The 14,761-nt window shown below is 49.1% G+C and overlaps 1 protein-coding gene across 6 annotated transcripts in view; it reads right to left on the bottom strand.

Annotated features, from left to right (window-relative positions):
* Positions 1 to 1,099, bottom strand: part of NFIB (nuclear factor I B) — a 172,575-nt gene extending 171,476 nt beyond the window's left edge. For all 6 annotated transcript variants that reach the window (XM_031609952.2, XM_031609954.2, XM_031609953.2 and 3 more), the window contains exon 1: positions 747 to 1,099. In XM_031609952.2, coding sequence (XP_031465812.1) covers positions 747 to 776 — 30 coding nt within the window. In that variant the 5' untranslated portion in view covers positions 777 to 1,099. The remainder of the gene's footprint in view (positions 1 to 746) is intronic.
* Between the last annotated feature and the right edge of the window lie 13,662 nt (positions 1,100 to 14,761).

Genomic DNA, 14,761 nt, shown 5'->3' with positions numbered 1-14,761 from the left:
CGCTTCCCCTGCAGCGCCGGTGCCGAGCGCGCTCCGCGGCCTCGCCAGGACCCTCCGCCGGCGGCTCTCGCGACCGCTCAGATCCCGGAGCCGGCACCGGGCAGCGCTGGGAGCTGCTCTCGGAGCTCCCCCGCTCCCCTGGCGACAGCCGCGGCCCGAGCAGCGGTCCCGACAGTGGCGCCGGGCGGGAGAGATCCCGGTGCGCTGCGAGCGGAACGCGCTCGGCCCCGCACTCCGAGCTCGGCCGCTGCAGGCAGCGGAGCTCCTGAAGCATCAGGCGGGGTTACTTCGCACCGCAGAGCGCTGAGATTGTTTTTTTCCCTTCGGTCAAAGACAGCACTTTTCCTTTTTAAACCCTTTAATTAGGCTCCACGCATGCCGCAGAGCTGAAAAGAGTGCGGATCGCTTGATTCCAATCAAATCAATACTTATCAAACCCGCTTTTTTAGCGCAATTACGCTCATTTCCCTTCCGTTAACCTTTGACTCGCTGTGCGCCAGCAATTAACAATATTTGTCTGCGAGTGACACTTTGAACGGATCCCCCCAAAACAATGGCCTGGTGCAGTCCATCCCCCGAATCCCTCCTGCGAGCGGAGTTTGGGTCCGAGGAGCGGCACAACCGCGCCTTAACCCGTTACAAGTGCTACAGTGACTCACGAGCAACTCACACATAAATACAGAAAACGCGTGAAAATAAATAAATAAACGAGCAAACAAATGAAATAAATCAAAATGCGTCTATACCTGAGTGAGACAGATTGGAGAATACATCATGACTTCGCTTTTGCAAACGCGCTGCCCGGAGAGCCCCTAAGAAAAAGCCTCAAAAAAGGAATAATTTCATCTGTTCATTTTACAGTCATCTGAGACTCGAGAAAGATGAAATCAATCAGGACGGGGCTCTGCCCTGAATCACCACAACTCCACAACAAACCCCAGTCCTCCTTAAATAGCCAAAGATTCAAGTTCACTCCGTGCGCTCGATTTCCCGGGGTGAAATCCAATCTACACTTTTAACCCTCTTGTAGTCGGCGCGCAGAGCCGTGCTTTGCTGCTGCTGCTGCTGCGGCGGCGGCTGCCGGCGGTTGTTTTGCAGATGAGGGGGGAAGGACTCGGGCGGGGGGGCGGGAGGGGAGGGGGGGAGGAGGTGGGCGGGAGGATTTTTTTTTTTTTTTGCTTTTTTTTAATTATTATTATATATATGTATATATATATATATATATATATATATTATTTTTTTTTTTAAAGAAGTTTGGTGGCGGGTTATTACGGCACTGTCACCACGCTCTCGAAAGTTCAAGGTTAACAGCGCGGAGCAGAGCAGGAAAACGCCGGAGCGATGGCAGCGAAACTTTACGCGGCGGCGACCGCGCGTGCGGGGCGATCTCCGCGTCCGGAGGGGCTCCGCACGGCCGTACCGCTCGGGGCTCCGCCTGCGCGCTGTGTGCCGCTCCGAGCGCCGAGCCGAGGGGCCGCTCCCCGCTGTAATGAAAACGATCTCCTGAAATGCAGGCGATCGGTCCCCTCCAGCGCTCTCCCTCCCGCCCCGTGTGCCTTCGCGCCGACTCCCTTTTCCCCTTTTCTCTCAGCTCCCAGAACTTAGAAGTTGAAAAATTCGCCGGTTACACCCTCCGGACCCGGCTCCAGCTCTCTTCCCAAATGAGACTTAAGTATTTCTTTTTTAATTATTTAATTACACAATCATCGTTTACACTCCTCCTCCTCCTCCTGCACATACATTCCAGCTCCGCCAGATTCCCCCTCCCCGGCCCTCCCTATTAATCACCGCCGAACGCCGCAGAAGGACCCGGCGCGCTTAGCAAACATCTCTCATTTTCCCTCTCCTCTGCCGGGAGAAAGTTGCGGCGGGGGGCGGGGGCCGGGGGCGGGCTGCCATCTGCAGGAGGTTTCTCTTCCTCCTCCCGCCGGGCGCGATCCGGCGGCGGGCGGGGCGCGGGGGCGCGGGGACGGGTCGGGGGCAGCGCGGGGAGCGCTGCGCAGGAGCTGCGGCTCCGCGCGGGTGAGGGAGAAGGGAAAGGGGCCGCGGGGGGAACGCAGAGTTGCCCCCGCGGTGCGCTGTGGGGCCGGGGTGCCCCCGGCCCCGGAGAGACCGCCGCCCTCCCTCCCTCCCTCCCGAAGTGCGAGTTTGTTCGCGTCGGGCGTTTCGTGGCGACACATCAAGGAGAGGAGGCAGGTTCAAGTCAACCATGAAATGGTCACTTTTTAACCCCGTCCTGTCCTCATTAGGGAAATGCTCAAACACAGCCCATTTTCCAAGAGGGCTCTTAATGAGGGGAGCTTGCCAAGTCCACCAGCTGCAATCCCCATAAATTTACAAACCAGAAGGAGAAGGGGGATGGGCGGGGAGGCAGAGCACCCTACAGCCAGGTACTGACACAGAAACGGCCCCAGCCCTGCATTGACACTGCAGAATGCATTCCGTATCCCTGCAACTCCAGCTACACTCACACAGCCCCCTCGGATCTGCAGGGTTCTACCGACAGCCACGGCTTTCCCTTTCTACAGACCACATTAATCAGCGACGGGTTCAGAGCATGCATTGGCCAAGCAGGGATGAGGCAAACTCGGGGTTAACCGCAGTGAGCACATTTGTTTTCCTATCTGGTGTAGAATACCCCCAAATCCCATCATCTTTCCCTTCACCCAGACTGCAGAAGGCTGATAACACCAGCCCTAAATGCCGGAGTTTCCCTTTGAATAAATATTCAATTTAACCGGAGTTAATTTACCATAAAAGACATTCCCTTTGGCACAAACGCACCGATGTCCTTGAGCACACCTCTCTGCATGCTCCAACTCTTGCACAACACTGCAGACCTGCTATATAACTGCAGCGACTACTCTGCAGCCCCCTCCTCCTTCATACCCCTCTGCGAGGGCCCCACCAGCTGCACACATTTGGGAATGAGCCTCCCCTTCCCAGGTAGGGCTTGCAGAAGGCCGCAGTTCCTTCCCCAGGTGCAGGCCAAGGGATGTCTCTGCACTGAGCCCCATGCACTGAAAGCAAGAGCCATGCGGCCAAGTCCTGGCAGCGATGGAAGCCAAGCATGACAACTCAAACAGAGCATGGAGTGAGGTGAGGACCAACACCTCTGCTGCAAGAGGTCAGGTGAGGTTCACACCCCACTGAGCAGGCCCCCAGGTGCTGTGCATCCCTTCCCAAACAGGAGAGAGGTGTTGAGATACAGATGGGATGAAGAGGGCCCCTGCCAGAATGTCTTCTGGGAAACAGAACTGCATGGCCAGCAGAACTTGGAAGCATCTCCAGTATGTCCCATAGGAGGCAAGGTAGGCATTGCTGGAAGGAGGTAGCAGTGGGCTCACACTAGGCATGTTTGGGCTCCATGCCTTCTAGTTAATCCCAGTGGGAGCCCACATGGAAGGCAGGGTTTGCCCTGGTACACACATGGTTCCTTCAAAAAGAAAGCAAGCCAAAGATTTTTTTGAGAACAGAGATCTCCATGAAAATGATTAAAAAAAAAAAAAAAAAGAGTAACTCCACACTGCCTCCCTGCAGAGGTGCATGAGCAGGTACAGGCAGACCTGGAGAAATGCAGTATAATGCTGCACGGTGGATGGACCCTGGCTGCAGGGAAACCAGGTGGAACGCAGTTTGCATGCCCCCAAGTGCCTGCCTGCAGCATTTCCCCACCCAACTCACCCACATCCTTTTCTCCTACCCCTGGGCACTAACACTGCTGCTACAGTTGCCAGTTCTCTATCCTTGAAACTCCGCCCGGGGGAAAACTGGAATTTTGTGTTCGCTGCCAGAGCAACACCAACCTCCGTGTGATGCTTGGAAGTCCAGCCATTATGTCAATGCCAGTAATTAAGGAAATAAATCTTGCCCCCTTCCCACTGAGAGCCACCAGGAGCTGCTCCATCCCCTTGGGCTGCACGGACCCACCAGGCTGCAGGCACAGGGACACACTGGCACAGGGGCACACAAGCACAGGGGGCCATCCCGGCCAGTGCATGTGCAGCCCCTGCAGGGCACTCCTCCAGCTCAACTCACACCACCTGGATGGGGAGAGAGCACGAGGAGGGCTTTGGGCACTGGGACCAGAAGTACTTTCGGCAGCCCCACCACCCATCCTGGCTTCCCCAACAGCAGGAGTTCTGGTGCCCCAGACTTGCATGGAAAGTCTGTTTTTAACTCCTTGGTTTACAGCATTCACAAACTGTACCAGATGTTGGAAAGGGGCATTGCCCTTTGACTTCAGAAATAATGACATTAAAGAGTGGAAAGGCCAGTGACATCTTCCCAAAGCAAAATTTTGACTGATGCCCTTTGCCTAGACAGCCGCTCACATGCTCTGACTTTGGAGTGCCAACGTATCACTGTGATTCAGAAAATACGAAAAGCGGCACTGTTAATGTTGAAACACACAACCTCATTTTTTACAGCTGCGCAAACGAGTCTGCTATTAGCCATGCACGTCCTGAACTTCTAGGAAACTGTGTTTTGACAATTTCAATAATTCCTTTGCAAAAGGCAGAAGCATTTGGTTGAGACATACAACATTTAATCCAAACGATTCAGTGTCAGAGAAACAGCTCCAAAATTTTTACATGAGGCCTCCAACAAGCATTGCAGATCTTTTTATGTCTAGTTTAAGAGCAACATCATTAATTTCTTTTTCACTCATGGTCAGCAAACGCAGCTCACAGACACACGCAGGCGATAGACAAACACTTGGGTGCATGCACAACTTCGTGCAGCACAAAGAAAGTACAGTTTATGTCCACTGCGTATAAAAAATTAACCCAAAGTGTACTGTATTGTCACAGTGTTACCTAATGGTCATTCTAACTGTACAAACAGATTTCATGCCTTGCAAGGCCGCTTGTGCCATCACACTGAACTGCAAAGTTCCATGTGTATTATGACCACAGCCTTGGTCAGTTTTCTTATGTGCAGGGGCAATGACTGCTCATACAGATGCGTGCACACAAGGAGTGGAGCAGCAAGCATTCAGGGAGCATATGTAACGACAATGAGCTAAATAAGCAAACTGATAACACACTGGTTTACGAGGTCTTGAGTTCTGTCATATGCAGCTGAATTTGTAACGCATTTATGGTTCTTTTCAAACACAAATAGCAATCAGTAAAACTTCTGAGTCAGTGGAGTAAAACACCTACATATCTTCATATTTAATAGCACTTTTCTGAGCGATCAGAAGAAACATACTCAGTATACAAAGTGTGTATGGTCAGACACAAAGCATGCACATGCACAATCAGAAGCAGAGAACTTTTGGCTGAGCATAGAAACACGAAGGGAGTGCGCTTGACCTCTGTCTGCATACGGTCGGATGGGGGCTGCAGTACTCGAGCTTTCCACAGCTCCCAGACCAGCAAATGAAAACATCAAACCTCAAGTGTAAAGCTGTGTAAACCACAGCGTTTTGGGTTACACAACTGCGCAGTTTTTGTCCTCGCTGCGGGTCATGTTCTCAGCCTCACAAAGGCACGGGAACCCTCTTACCCCAGTACAGTAATTTCTTACAAAAAAAAAAAAAAATCACATTTGCTGATCTTAAATCAGCTCTGGACACACACAGACCGCGGCAGCAGGATCCAGTCTCGGCCCCTCCTCTCTGCGGGTCCGTACCACTTCCCAGCGCCTCGGAGTGGGGGAGGAGAGGCTGTATGTGTACGTCTGCCCAAATCAGAACTGAAAAGCAATTTTTTTTTTTCTTTTCTGTGCAATTCAAAGTTAGGAGCAGAAGGGCAGCAGCACGACCGCTTCAGAGAGCTTTAATCTTGTGTGTTTTGGCGCCTTTTCCCTGCCAGCTACTGTACTTTAAAAAAAAAAAAAAAAAAAAACAAGCTGGAGATGTTGTCTGTCCCGTCTGGAGCTCCGCGCAGCGCTCCCAGCAGCGGCGGAGGGCCGCGCTCCCAGCCCTCATAGCCATGCAGAGCACGGCTCCCCGGCATCCCGTGTCCGCGCCGAGCGGCTCCCCGCCCCCGCCGACCCGGGCTGCCAAGTCCTCACACACTCCGCATTCAACCACAGCTTAATGGATGGGATATTGTGCATTAAAATGTGGCCCAGACACACAGGCGAAGGGAGGACAAGAGGGAAAAGCAGACAGGCGCACACACACATACACACAGGCACGCAGGAGAAAGGAATGAATTAAAATACACACGCAGGTCCCACAACAGAGAGGCAGTGAAAAGGGGCAGCGGGGAACAAAAGGAAACCCTCCAAAGTAACTTCAGGAATGAGGCAGAATGCCACCCCAGCACTTCGCCCTGCGGCACGCAGAGCGCAGCACGGGGCTCAGGCAGCCCTTGCAGCCCACACTGCACGGCGGTGCCATCCCCATCCACGGGCATCACCGCGGCACTGCCAACCCCGTCTAAAGGGCATCTCCCCGGCGGTGCCATTCCCTCAGCACTACGCACGGACGCCGCAGCCCATTAAATCCGAGCACCACCGGCACGGCCCGAGAGAAATACTACATTAAAACGCCGGTAAAGAAACAGTATCTGAGGCAACAAGAGAAGGGAGAGTGGATCAGCCCGCGAGGTACAAATAAAGCGGCATTTGCATTAATCTCTTCCAGCCCCGGGCCGGTAGCTGCCTGCCAGCAAGGGGGATGGAGCAGGAAATGTGCCAAGTTCAGCACTTTTGGACGCAAACTCCCGTCAACTGATTCCTGGCATAAAAGTGTGACCCACATACAAAAGCTGCCAAAAAAGCAAAACACAAACACGCCGCCGCTTACACCTCGCCCTGTAACACGGAGGCGACAGCAGCATTTCAGAGCAGGGTGCAGCTCGGAAGCCGCAGAGCCGCGCTCTCAGCCCGGAGTCAGGGCCAGGCTAAGCGCACCGCACAGGAGGGGCTTCGCCCCGCCGCGCCGCTGTCAGAGCCGAGCCGACGTCGGCAGCGCCGGGCCGCTGCGTCCGACGGGCCGCCTTGCAGATCTGCGCCCGACCCGAGGGCTCCGCGTTCGCTCTTTTGATTTGGTTCGGTGCCGTTTGGACTCTCCCGAAGCGGACTGCTGCCTTTAGTTTGGGGCACGGCAGCGCCAGGACCAGCGGGAGCCGGGGAAAAGGCGGCAAAGCCACGGCCCCCCTCGCCCCCACCCCCGCCTTCCTTCCTCCTCCGAGTGGCGAGGCCGGAGCGCGCGGTCCGGGACGGTCTCCGTGTTTATTTTGCCAAAACAAAACCGCCGTGTATGTGTACATGTGCGCCTACCCACGCTACCCCTACGCGCCGCCGCGCTCCCTCGCACCCACCCGTGCGCGCACGCACGCGGCCGTCCCGCGCCCCTCCCGCCGCCCCCGGGCCCGGCCGGCAGCGCGCGGCCCTCCGCTTCCGCCTGTCGGCTGCGGTGCGCGGCGGGGCCGCCGCGCTCATTTGCATAGCGCCGGGCGGCAGCCAATGGCGGCGCGCCGCCCGCCCGGCCGCGTTCAGGCGGCCTCGGCCCGGCGCCCCCGGAGCGGAGCCCGTCCCGCCCGGCTGCGCGGTGAGGGCAGCGCCGGTGTCGCGCTGCCGTGTCGCGTGCCCTGCCCGTAGCGGGAAGGGAAGGGTTAAGCTGCTTGCAGCCGTGTTAAATATACGTATATATAAATACTGCAGTATTTCAGCTTAGCCCTCTCGGACCACACTTGGAGAGAACATTTCTTCGCACGTATTTCTATAAAGCGCCGTGCAGGCTGCGTGTACAATCCCGTGCCTTCAGATGCCCGTTAGAAACCACCGCCCGGCCCTGCGCGGAGGAAGGATCTCACGTCCAAAGCTTCCCATCGCATGAAGGCCCTTACCGTGAAATAAATAAGTCTGCGTGAAGCAAACGTGTGCGGAGAGCCCTAATCAGTCAGATAGCACACGTATTCCTTCCTGCTAGACGCTGCTGGCCAAGCGCGAGCTCTAAAGAACCTCGTAATTGCTTGGAGACCATTGCTGGGAGCACGGGGGCCTCTCAGGAAGTCGATTTTCTTTTGTTTGATTCAAGAAAAAACATTCTGAGCTGCTAAAAATACAGTCTCCTAAAATGAAGCACAAATTGCCATGAAATTGGGGAAAAAGAAAAAAAAAAATAAAAAAGCAGCAGCAACAGAAGCATACACTTCCAGACTTTAGAACAAAGACTGCTGAGTTCTTTTCTCTTTATTTTCCTGATTGTTTTATGAAGAAATCGAACATTGGGGAAAAAAAAAAAATGAAATCAAGGCTCTTTTATGGCCAGTGAATGGAGGCAGCGATTGTTCATGCTATGAACAACTCCACGCTGTGTAGCGTAGATGCTGTGAGCTGTACGGCAGCCAGCCAGTCGCGGGAGAGCAGACCTTTTTCCATGCCAGAGGGGATCTGTGGGTGTTGATTTATTTTACTTTTTTGCTCTTGTTGTCAGAGGATGCGAGTTTTGAATCAGAGAGTCACAGACAATTAGCGATTTGCACTGGTCATCAACACTCACCAGAGTTTATTACAAGAACTGTGGTGATATTTCATCATAGATTTCCGGGCTTTTTGTTGGTTTAGGTTTAATTTTGTTATTCTTGTCGTGACTGCTGCCAAAGATGCAAGTCCTAGTAGACAGGCCCGCTGCTCTCTGCAGCTTTCTGGTGTTGTTGTTGTTGCTTGTTTGAGCCTGTGCAGTTGCTAAGCCCAATTCTGCTGTCGGTTTAGCAAATCATCGGAGCTCCCTATGCTGTCAAACAAGGAGCAGTGGCAGCCTGGAGAGCAATAGGTGTCGTAGCTGAAGCAAAATGGTGCTGCTTGAAGCTGTAGTAGATGCTGTGCTTAGCTGAAGCCTGCACTGTTTGTCGTAGGAAAACTTTTTGAAGAAATTTTGAAGAAATATACATATTGTATTACCTTTGATTTCTCACTCGTGTAGCACCAGTATGTCTCGACTACTGCCTTCTTTTCCATGAGTATAATCAAAGGCTCATGTGTTTGTAACAGGCTGAACTCAGGTTCTGTTGATTCCAGATTTTCTCATTTGAGGTTTTGTGTATGTAAACACTGATAAGACTCAATGCTTTTACACTGGATAAAATAAGGAAATAAAATAAGAAAAGGGCATAAAGAGCTTTCCTCTATGGATAACTACTGCATGCAGTTTTACCTATCTGGATCTGACGGACAGCAGTCTGAGGAATTCACTTCCAGAATTCCTGCTAAAATAAGTAACAGACAAAAAATTGTTTGACATCTTTATAACAGAATTAGTAACAGACCAACATTTTCAAAAAAAAAAATAAATAAATAAAGCTGCTAATAAATGCAATTTGTTTTATTAAAACCTTTAGTTTTTGTTTTCAAGGTCTCCTCACTGCTGGCAGCACAGGGAAATGAAATGAGTGAAAGAGGATCTGGCACACGGATAGTTCAGCTGTAAAGCCTGAGTCACAGACTTGCAATCAGAGAACAAACCGAGCAGATAAGGAGCACAGTGAGTGCCCACGGAGCAGGCAGGGTCCGCGTATGCTTCAGCTGTGTGCAAGAGAGGTGCTGCTGTCCTCGTGCATAGCAAGGCAGTGAGGGAGGTGGGTACCTTTGACTAGTGCTTTGTTCCACAAATGCAAAAAACTGCTCCAGCCCCACCATCTTCCAGCTGGGGACTCCAAACTTTTCACAGAAAGAATATCGTCCGTAAAAAGGTGCTGCCTGCTGCTCCTGCAAAGACCCATTCACGTCCATCTGAGCAGCACACCATGGAAAATTCACCATTTGCACATGTGCACGACAGTTGCTCATTATTTCAGAAAGTTCATACTTTTGCCGTGCTGGTTCGTATGAACTGCCGGCCCCCCTGAGCCCCCCGCATAGTTTCCTAGCAACTAGATAGAAATATAACTCTGAGCTTGGCACCAGCAGAGCAGATTCTGCCGCTGCTTCCCCCAGGCACACACTGCGGTCTGGGATAGAATGCACTGGGCAAAGAGATCAGGGCAGCGCAGGCCAGGAGTCTCCCAGGGACTGGCATTAGTCATTCCTCACGCTTCCACACGAAGCCTGGAGTTCCCGCTCCCGAGGCGGGGGCACGTGCTGCTCATTCCTGCCTTACCCGTGTGTGTTAAGCAAGGGAGAAATCATGGAGATGCCACAAAACCTGATCTGAAATCCTTATCCCATGGCAATCTGTAACCAAGTTGTTACTGACTGCAGCAGGCGAGATTTTTCGCCTTGGATAATACAGCAACACAGGTTTCGGCTGCTAGATTATAATGAGAGGAAACGTGGCATACACAGTTTTAGCCAACAGCAAGTCCACTTTTCCTTGTCTAGAGAGCAGCTGGAGAGTCCTGATGCACACCGCCTATTTCTGCCTCGTTCACAGTCTGCCATTATACACATTTATTTGTTTAATCCTCTGTTGAAGTATTTCAGGAGCACAATCATTACACTGCCACACCACCACATCATCACCAGAACAAATTAAAAGAAGATTAGGAGATTATAAACTGAAGATTTAAAAAAGTAGAAAGTCTCTTCAAGGCTGCCTTCAGCTCTTCAACTGTCCTTAATAGTTCAGGAAAGTATTATTTCTTCCCCCAGATCCTTGCCTCACTCAGTACACAAGATTGCTGAGGAACTGTAACATCATTGTTTTTAATAGGAAAAAAAAAAAAAAAAGTAGCTGAGACTTAATGGTAGCATTTAAATGGCGTACAGAGCCTTTTGAGTTCACACCTCATTAAGGTGCACAGGAAGGGAAGGGGTGCACATCTTTGTTGTTACTTTTGCCTCGCAGCATTTTCAGCCACGCTATGTGAACAGAGCAGCAGCACATTAACTGACTTTGTAACAGCTGTATTTTTGTAGCAGATTTTTTTTATGATTTTTTTTTTAAGTGTAGAAATTGCAGAACATTGTGAAATGAAGCCAGGGCAGGCCCTTAGAGGACAATTATTGTGGTTTCTTATTTTTTTGCAACCCAGTCTACCAGATCTAAATCTCCTTCCCGCTCCAGTTAGAGGTCTCTTTCTACTGAACTTGCCAATCTCTCCTGTTTATGAGATCGTCCTATAGCACTCAAACTGATGTGGCAAAGTACTTCCTGCTGTGGAAACAGACGTGCTTACTTGTGCTTGCCAAGCCCACGTGTGAAGGTGTACCCGAATAGCTACATATAACCTGTACTTATGTAACAGATTCTTTAATCATCTTGCAGTTACACAGATGATTGGATTTAGTCCTAGGACAGTTTTGGTGCTAAGATTTCTGACCTTCTAAGTCTTCTAAGGCTGTTAGCACTCCTTGTTTACAGGGTGTGTTCCAAAGCAGTCAGAGGAAGAACTTCTCTGTTCCTCCCAAACTCCTCTGAGAAAGCACTTCTATCCCACTGACTTACGTGATGGAAGCAGCTCCAGCTCCCACTTTCACTTCTGCCCTATTCTGTTGGGTCAGCCTGGACCCGGATCAACCGCTCATGAATGTGGAGTTAGCATTACTGCAGCAGGATGCAGCAGAGATTAAGGAAAGCAGCAAAGGTTGTTTTCATTTGAACACCGTACTGTCACGTGAAGATTTCAAGGAAAAATAAAACATGGAGGAGAGCTTGTCGTGCTGCTAGCTGCTAGTGTGGACTGGCAGACACCTGTTCCATGCTGAAGCAATGTGGATGTGGGCTTTATACACTCACACCAGAATGACACCTTGTCATTCTGCCAGAAGAAAGCTACTGTCTCAGCATATAGTTTTAGGACATTCAGAATTTCTGCATGAAAAAAGAAGTACGCATGAAACTTGACCAGAAACTTTTCCTGACCCTCATCTCGAGGATCTGCTCTCAAGGGTAGAAACCCCAGCTTGGGGTGGATGATTTTATGCTTGGCAGCATTTTCTGCTAGATTTCTTTAGATCCGTGTTGTTCTTCTGTCAGCAAGACAGTGGAAGACCTTATGGTAGCAAAGATTCTTAACATGATTTATGCCCTTATTCTTACTGCTTATGTGCTTAAAATAACAGCTAGTATTTGAGATAACAGACCTTACAAACTTCCCTACAGTATTGGCAATTGTGATTACCTTGCTTTACCTAACACAAAGAAAACCTGTCTGAAAGACTGAAAGACAAGACAGGCTTCCATAAAACAGAGACGAAAGATGACCAGCATGATGTCCTAGAGGTGACATTTACCAGCTTGAACAACAGGAATCTAATTCCCTGCCAGGAGTATGGATGTTGGTAAGATAAGCTTGTCATTTTAAGAAATCCATTTTGCTCTCTTCATGCTGGTGTCTTTGCAACCAGCAGAAGACTGTACTACACACTCTCAGGTGGAAAAGAGTGGTAAAGTCTGAATTCAAAAGCCTGAAGAGAAAAGACAGTCCATAACTAATCACTTATTGGTTACTTTTGAAATGGTATGAGACACTGCATGCTCTTCCAACACGCTGTCACTTTTTTTTGGCCATCAGGAGATTCAATATATTAGAGTTTTCCTGACTACTTCTAACATTCATAGGCCTGGGAATACCTATGAAGATCATCTAATCAGTTTATGGAACTATTGAAAAAGCATTAAAATAAAACAAACAAAAAAATTAAGTTTTTGATAACCATAACAGACATTCCAAGTGCTTAGAATAATAGTTTCTAAAAAGGCAGGTTTGCTTAACTGTACCAGTAAGTTCTGGTCTCACAGTCACACTGATTGAGAAGGATTTCTGAAGGATTCTGCTGCACTCTGACCCAAACACCATGCATTGTGTGGGAATGAACGGGGAGCAATACCTACTTCTATTAGCAGTATAATTGAACATCTTGTACTCTCTGGAGTCTGTGCCAGCTGTGTGAGAAGACAGGATGCAGAAGAGGGCACCAATAAAATATCAGAGCTTCAGGAGTTTGAAGACTTTGACTTGAAACTGTGGAGTGACTAGATACTTATATAGCTTCTTTATCTCTCCCGCTCCTCTGGTTCATGTCATGGCCAGCGTTCTAAAGAAAATTTTTCTTTTCCATAGCTTTCTTTCTTTCTTTCTGTCTTTTTTTTTTTTTTTTTCCTTCTGTAGTCATTGTTCTTTCTCACTTAACTGGATTAAAAGTTCATCCAACTTCCGTCCTGAGTTGATGTGTACTTCATGCAACTACAAGTCCTTTTCTTCTGTTTTCCTGATTCTATTTTGCTATTTGATGCAGTACAAGAGGAGAACAGTTCTTCAAGGAAATAGAATAAAAAAATCATTTGTCCTTTCATTAAAGAAACAAAAGAATTTGTCCTTTTTTTTGGAAAAAGACCACAGGACCTTTCCTTCATCCTTGCAGTTTGGCCTGTACATTGTTTATTAGCAACCAGGTTTCCAGATCAAAGATGCATTATGAAAGGGATTTCAAATTATTTTCTTAACTCACTGGAAAGAGAACTCAGGGGAAATGGGCTGAAAATTCATTCAGGGATGTTAATAGGAAGAGGTTGCTGAGGAGAAGACAAGTAACCTTCACAGGTGTAAAGAAAACCCTGCCACTGTCAAATCAGCAGTGTGTGAACAGCACTGGCAGGGAAAGGGCTTCTGAGCTACTGGAAGTTTGGTCTGGCTGAGAAGCCTACTAATTGCTAATATTTTAAACTTAAGAAGGGCAAAACTGAGGACAAAAACTAACATCTTGAGACAGGAGGGGAAGAATTGAAGCAGCCATTGACAGGAGGCTGAAGTTGAAGTTTTGCAGAGATTGTCTCATTAATTTTCTCCTTCTCTCCCAGGATGTGTGGTTGTGAATGGGCAGCCTGAAGGAAAACAAATTCCTCAGCCTTGCATAGATATTTTTACCATGTACACAAGTGGTTGTGGTCTGCTGTCTAGACTTTGAGAGGATGTTCTAAGAGCATCACTGCGAATGCTGTACTGGTGCGAATGCTGAAAGGAGCATTCACTGCCTACACTGATAATCCCATTTTCTTTAAAAGGTTAAACAAATCTTTGGATTGAAAGTATGCATTTAAAGAAGTGAGAGACCCTTCAAGCCTGCTGTAGTCACCACTATAGAGGTGCACAGCCAGGTGTACAGTTGCCATATTTTGTTGTAATTGCAGTTCCTTGCTGCGTTTATAATGGCACACTCTGAAATTAACATAGGCTTTCCCTCTCTGAACATCCCTTACTGTCAGTGCTGATTTTGCTTGCACCTTACCGAAATTACACTCCAAGCCATGATCACATCAGGAGGTAACCAAACGCTTTGATGAGCCTGGCGCTGTCAAGAGCTGGTTAACCTCAGCAGCATGTTCAAGGTGAGACAAGCACTGTAAAAATGGAGTGAGCTGCATGACAGAACATATGTATAAGCCACAAGTGACCCGAGGTAATTTCTGCTGCACAGAAAAAAAGCCACAAGTAGGAGAGCGGACAATGAGGCCCAGGGAATGCAGAATGACACTGCAGAGCTACCTGACATCAGGGTTTTGGACTTCAGCAGCAGCCACTCCTTAAAGTGAACTTCTCAGAACACATTTTGAAATGCAGCCCATATCCTGTCTATAACCACAGCTGGACAAGTAATCCTGGCTCTCAAGGACATTTAAGTTTAGAGAAAAAAAAAAAAGATTTGAAAGTGTTTAAGCTAAAATACAAGCCCTGCTTTGTACTTTAAATATATACTCAGTTCTCTAAAAGGCTGGGTTTTGTGCTTACAGGAAGATTTCCTCACATTTAAAGAGTTTTTAACTAGAAACAGGAAATTTGAGTTCCAAAGGCGAAATTTTCTGAAAGCCTTGAACATATGGAAAACAAGGTTATAATGGGAGTTCTCTGTTGCTTAATCA

This window comes from Phasianus colchicus, chromosome Z (assembly GCF_987193195.1).
Source record: "Phasianus colchicus chromosome Z, bPhaCol1.hap1.1, whole genome shotgun sequence".
In the NCBI taxonomy this organism is placed as follows: domain Eukaryota; kingdom Metazoa; phylum Chordata; class Aves; order Galliformes; family Phasianidae; genus Phasianus; species Phasianus colchicus.
The sequence above is the reverse complement of the archived record's forward strand: the minus strand, read 5'-3'. Positions and strand labels throughout refer to the sequence as shown.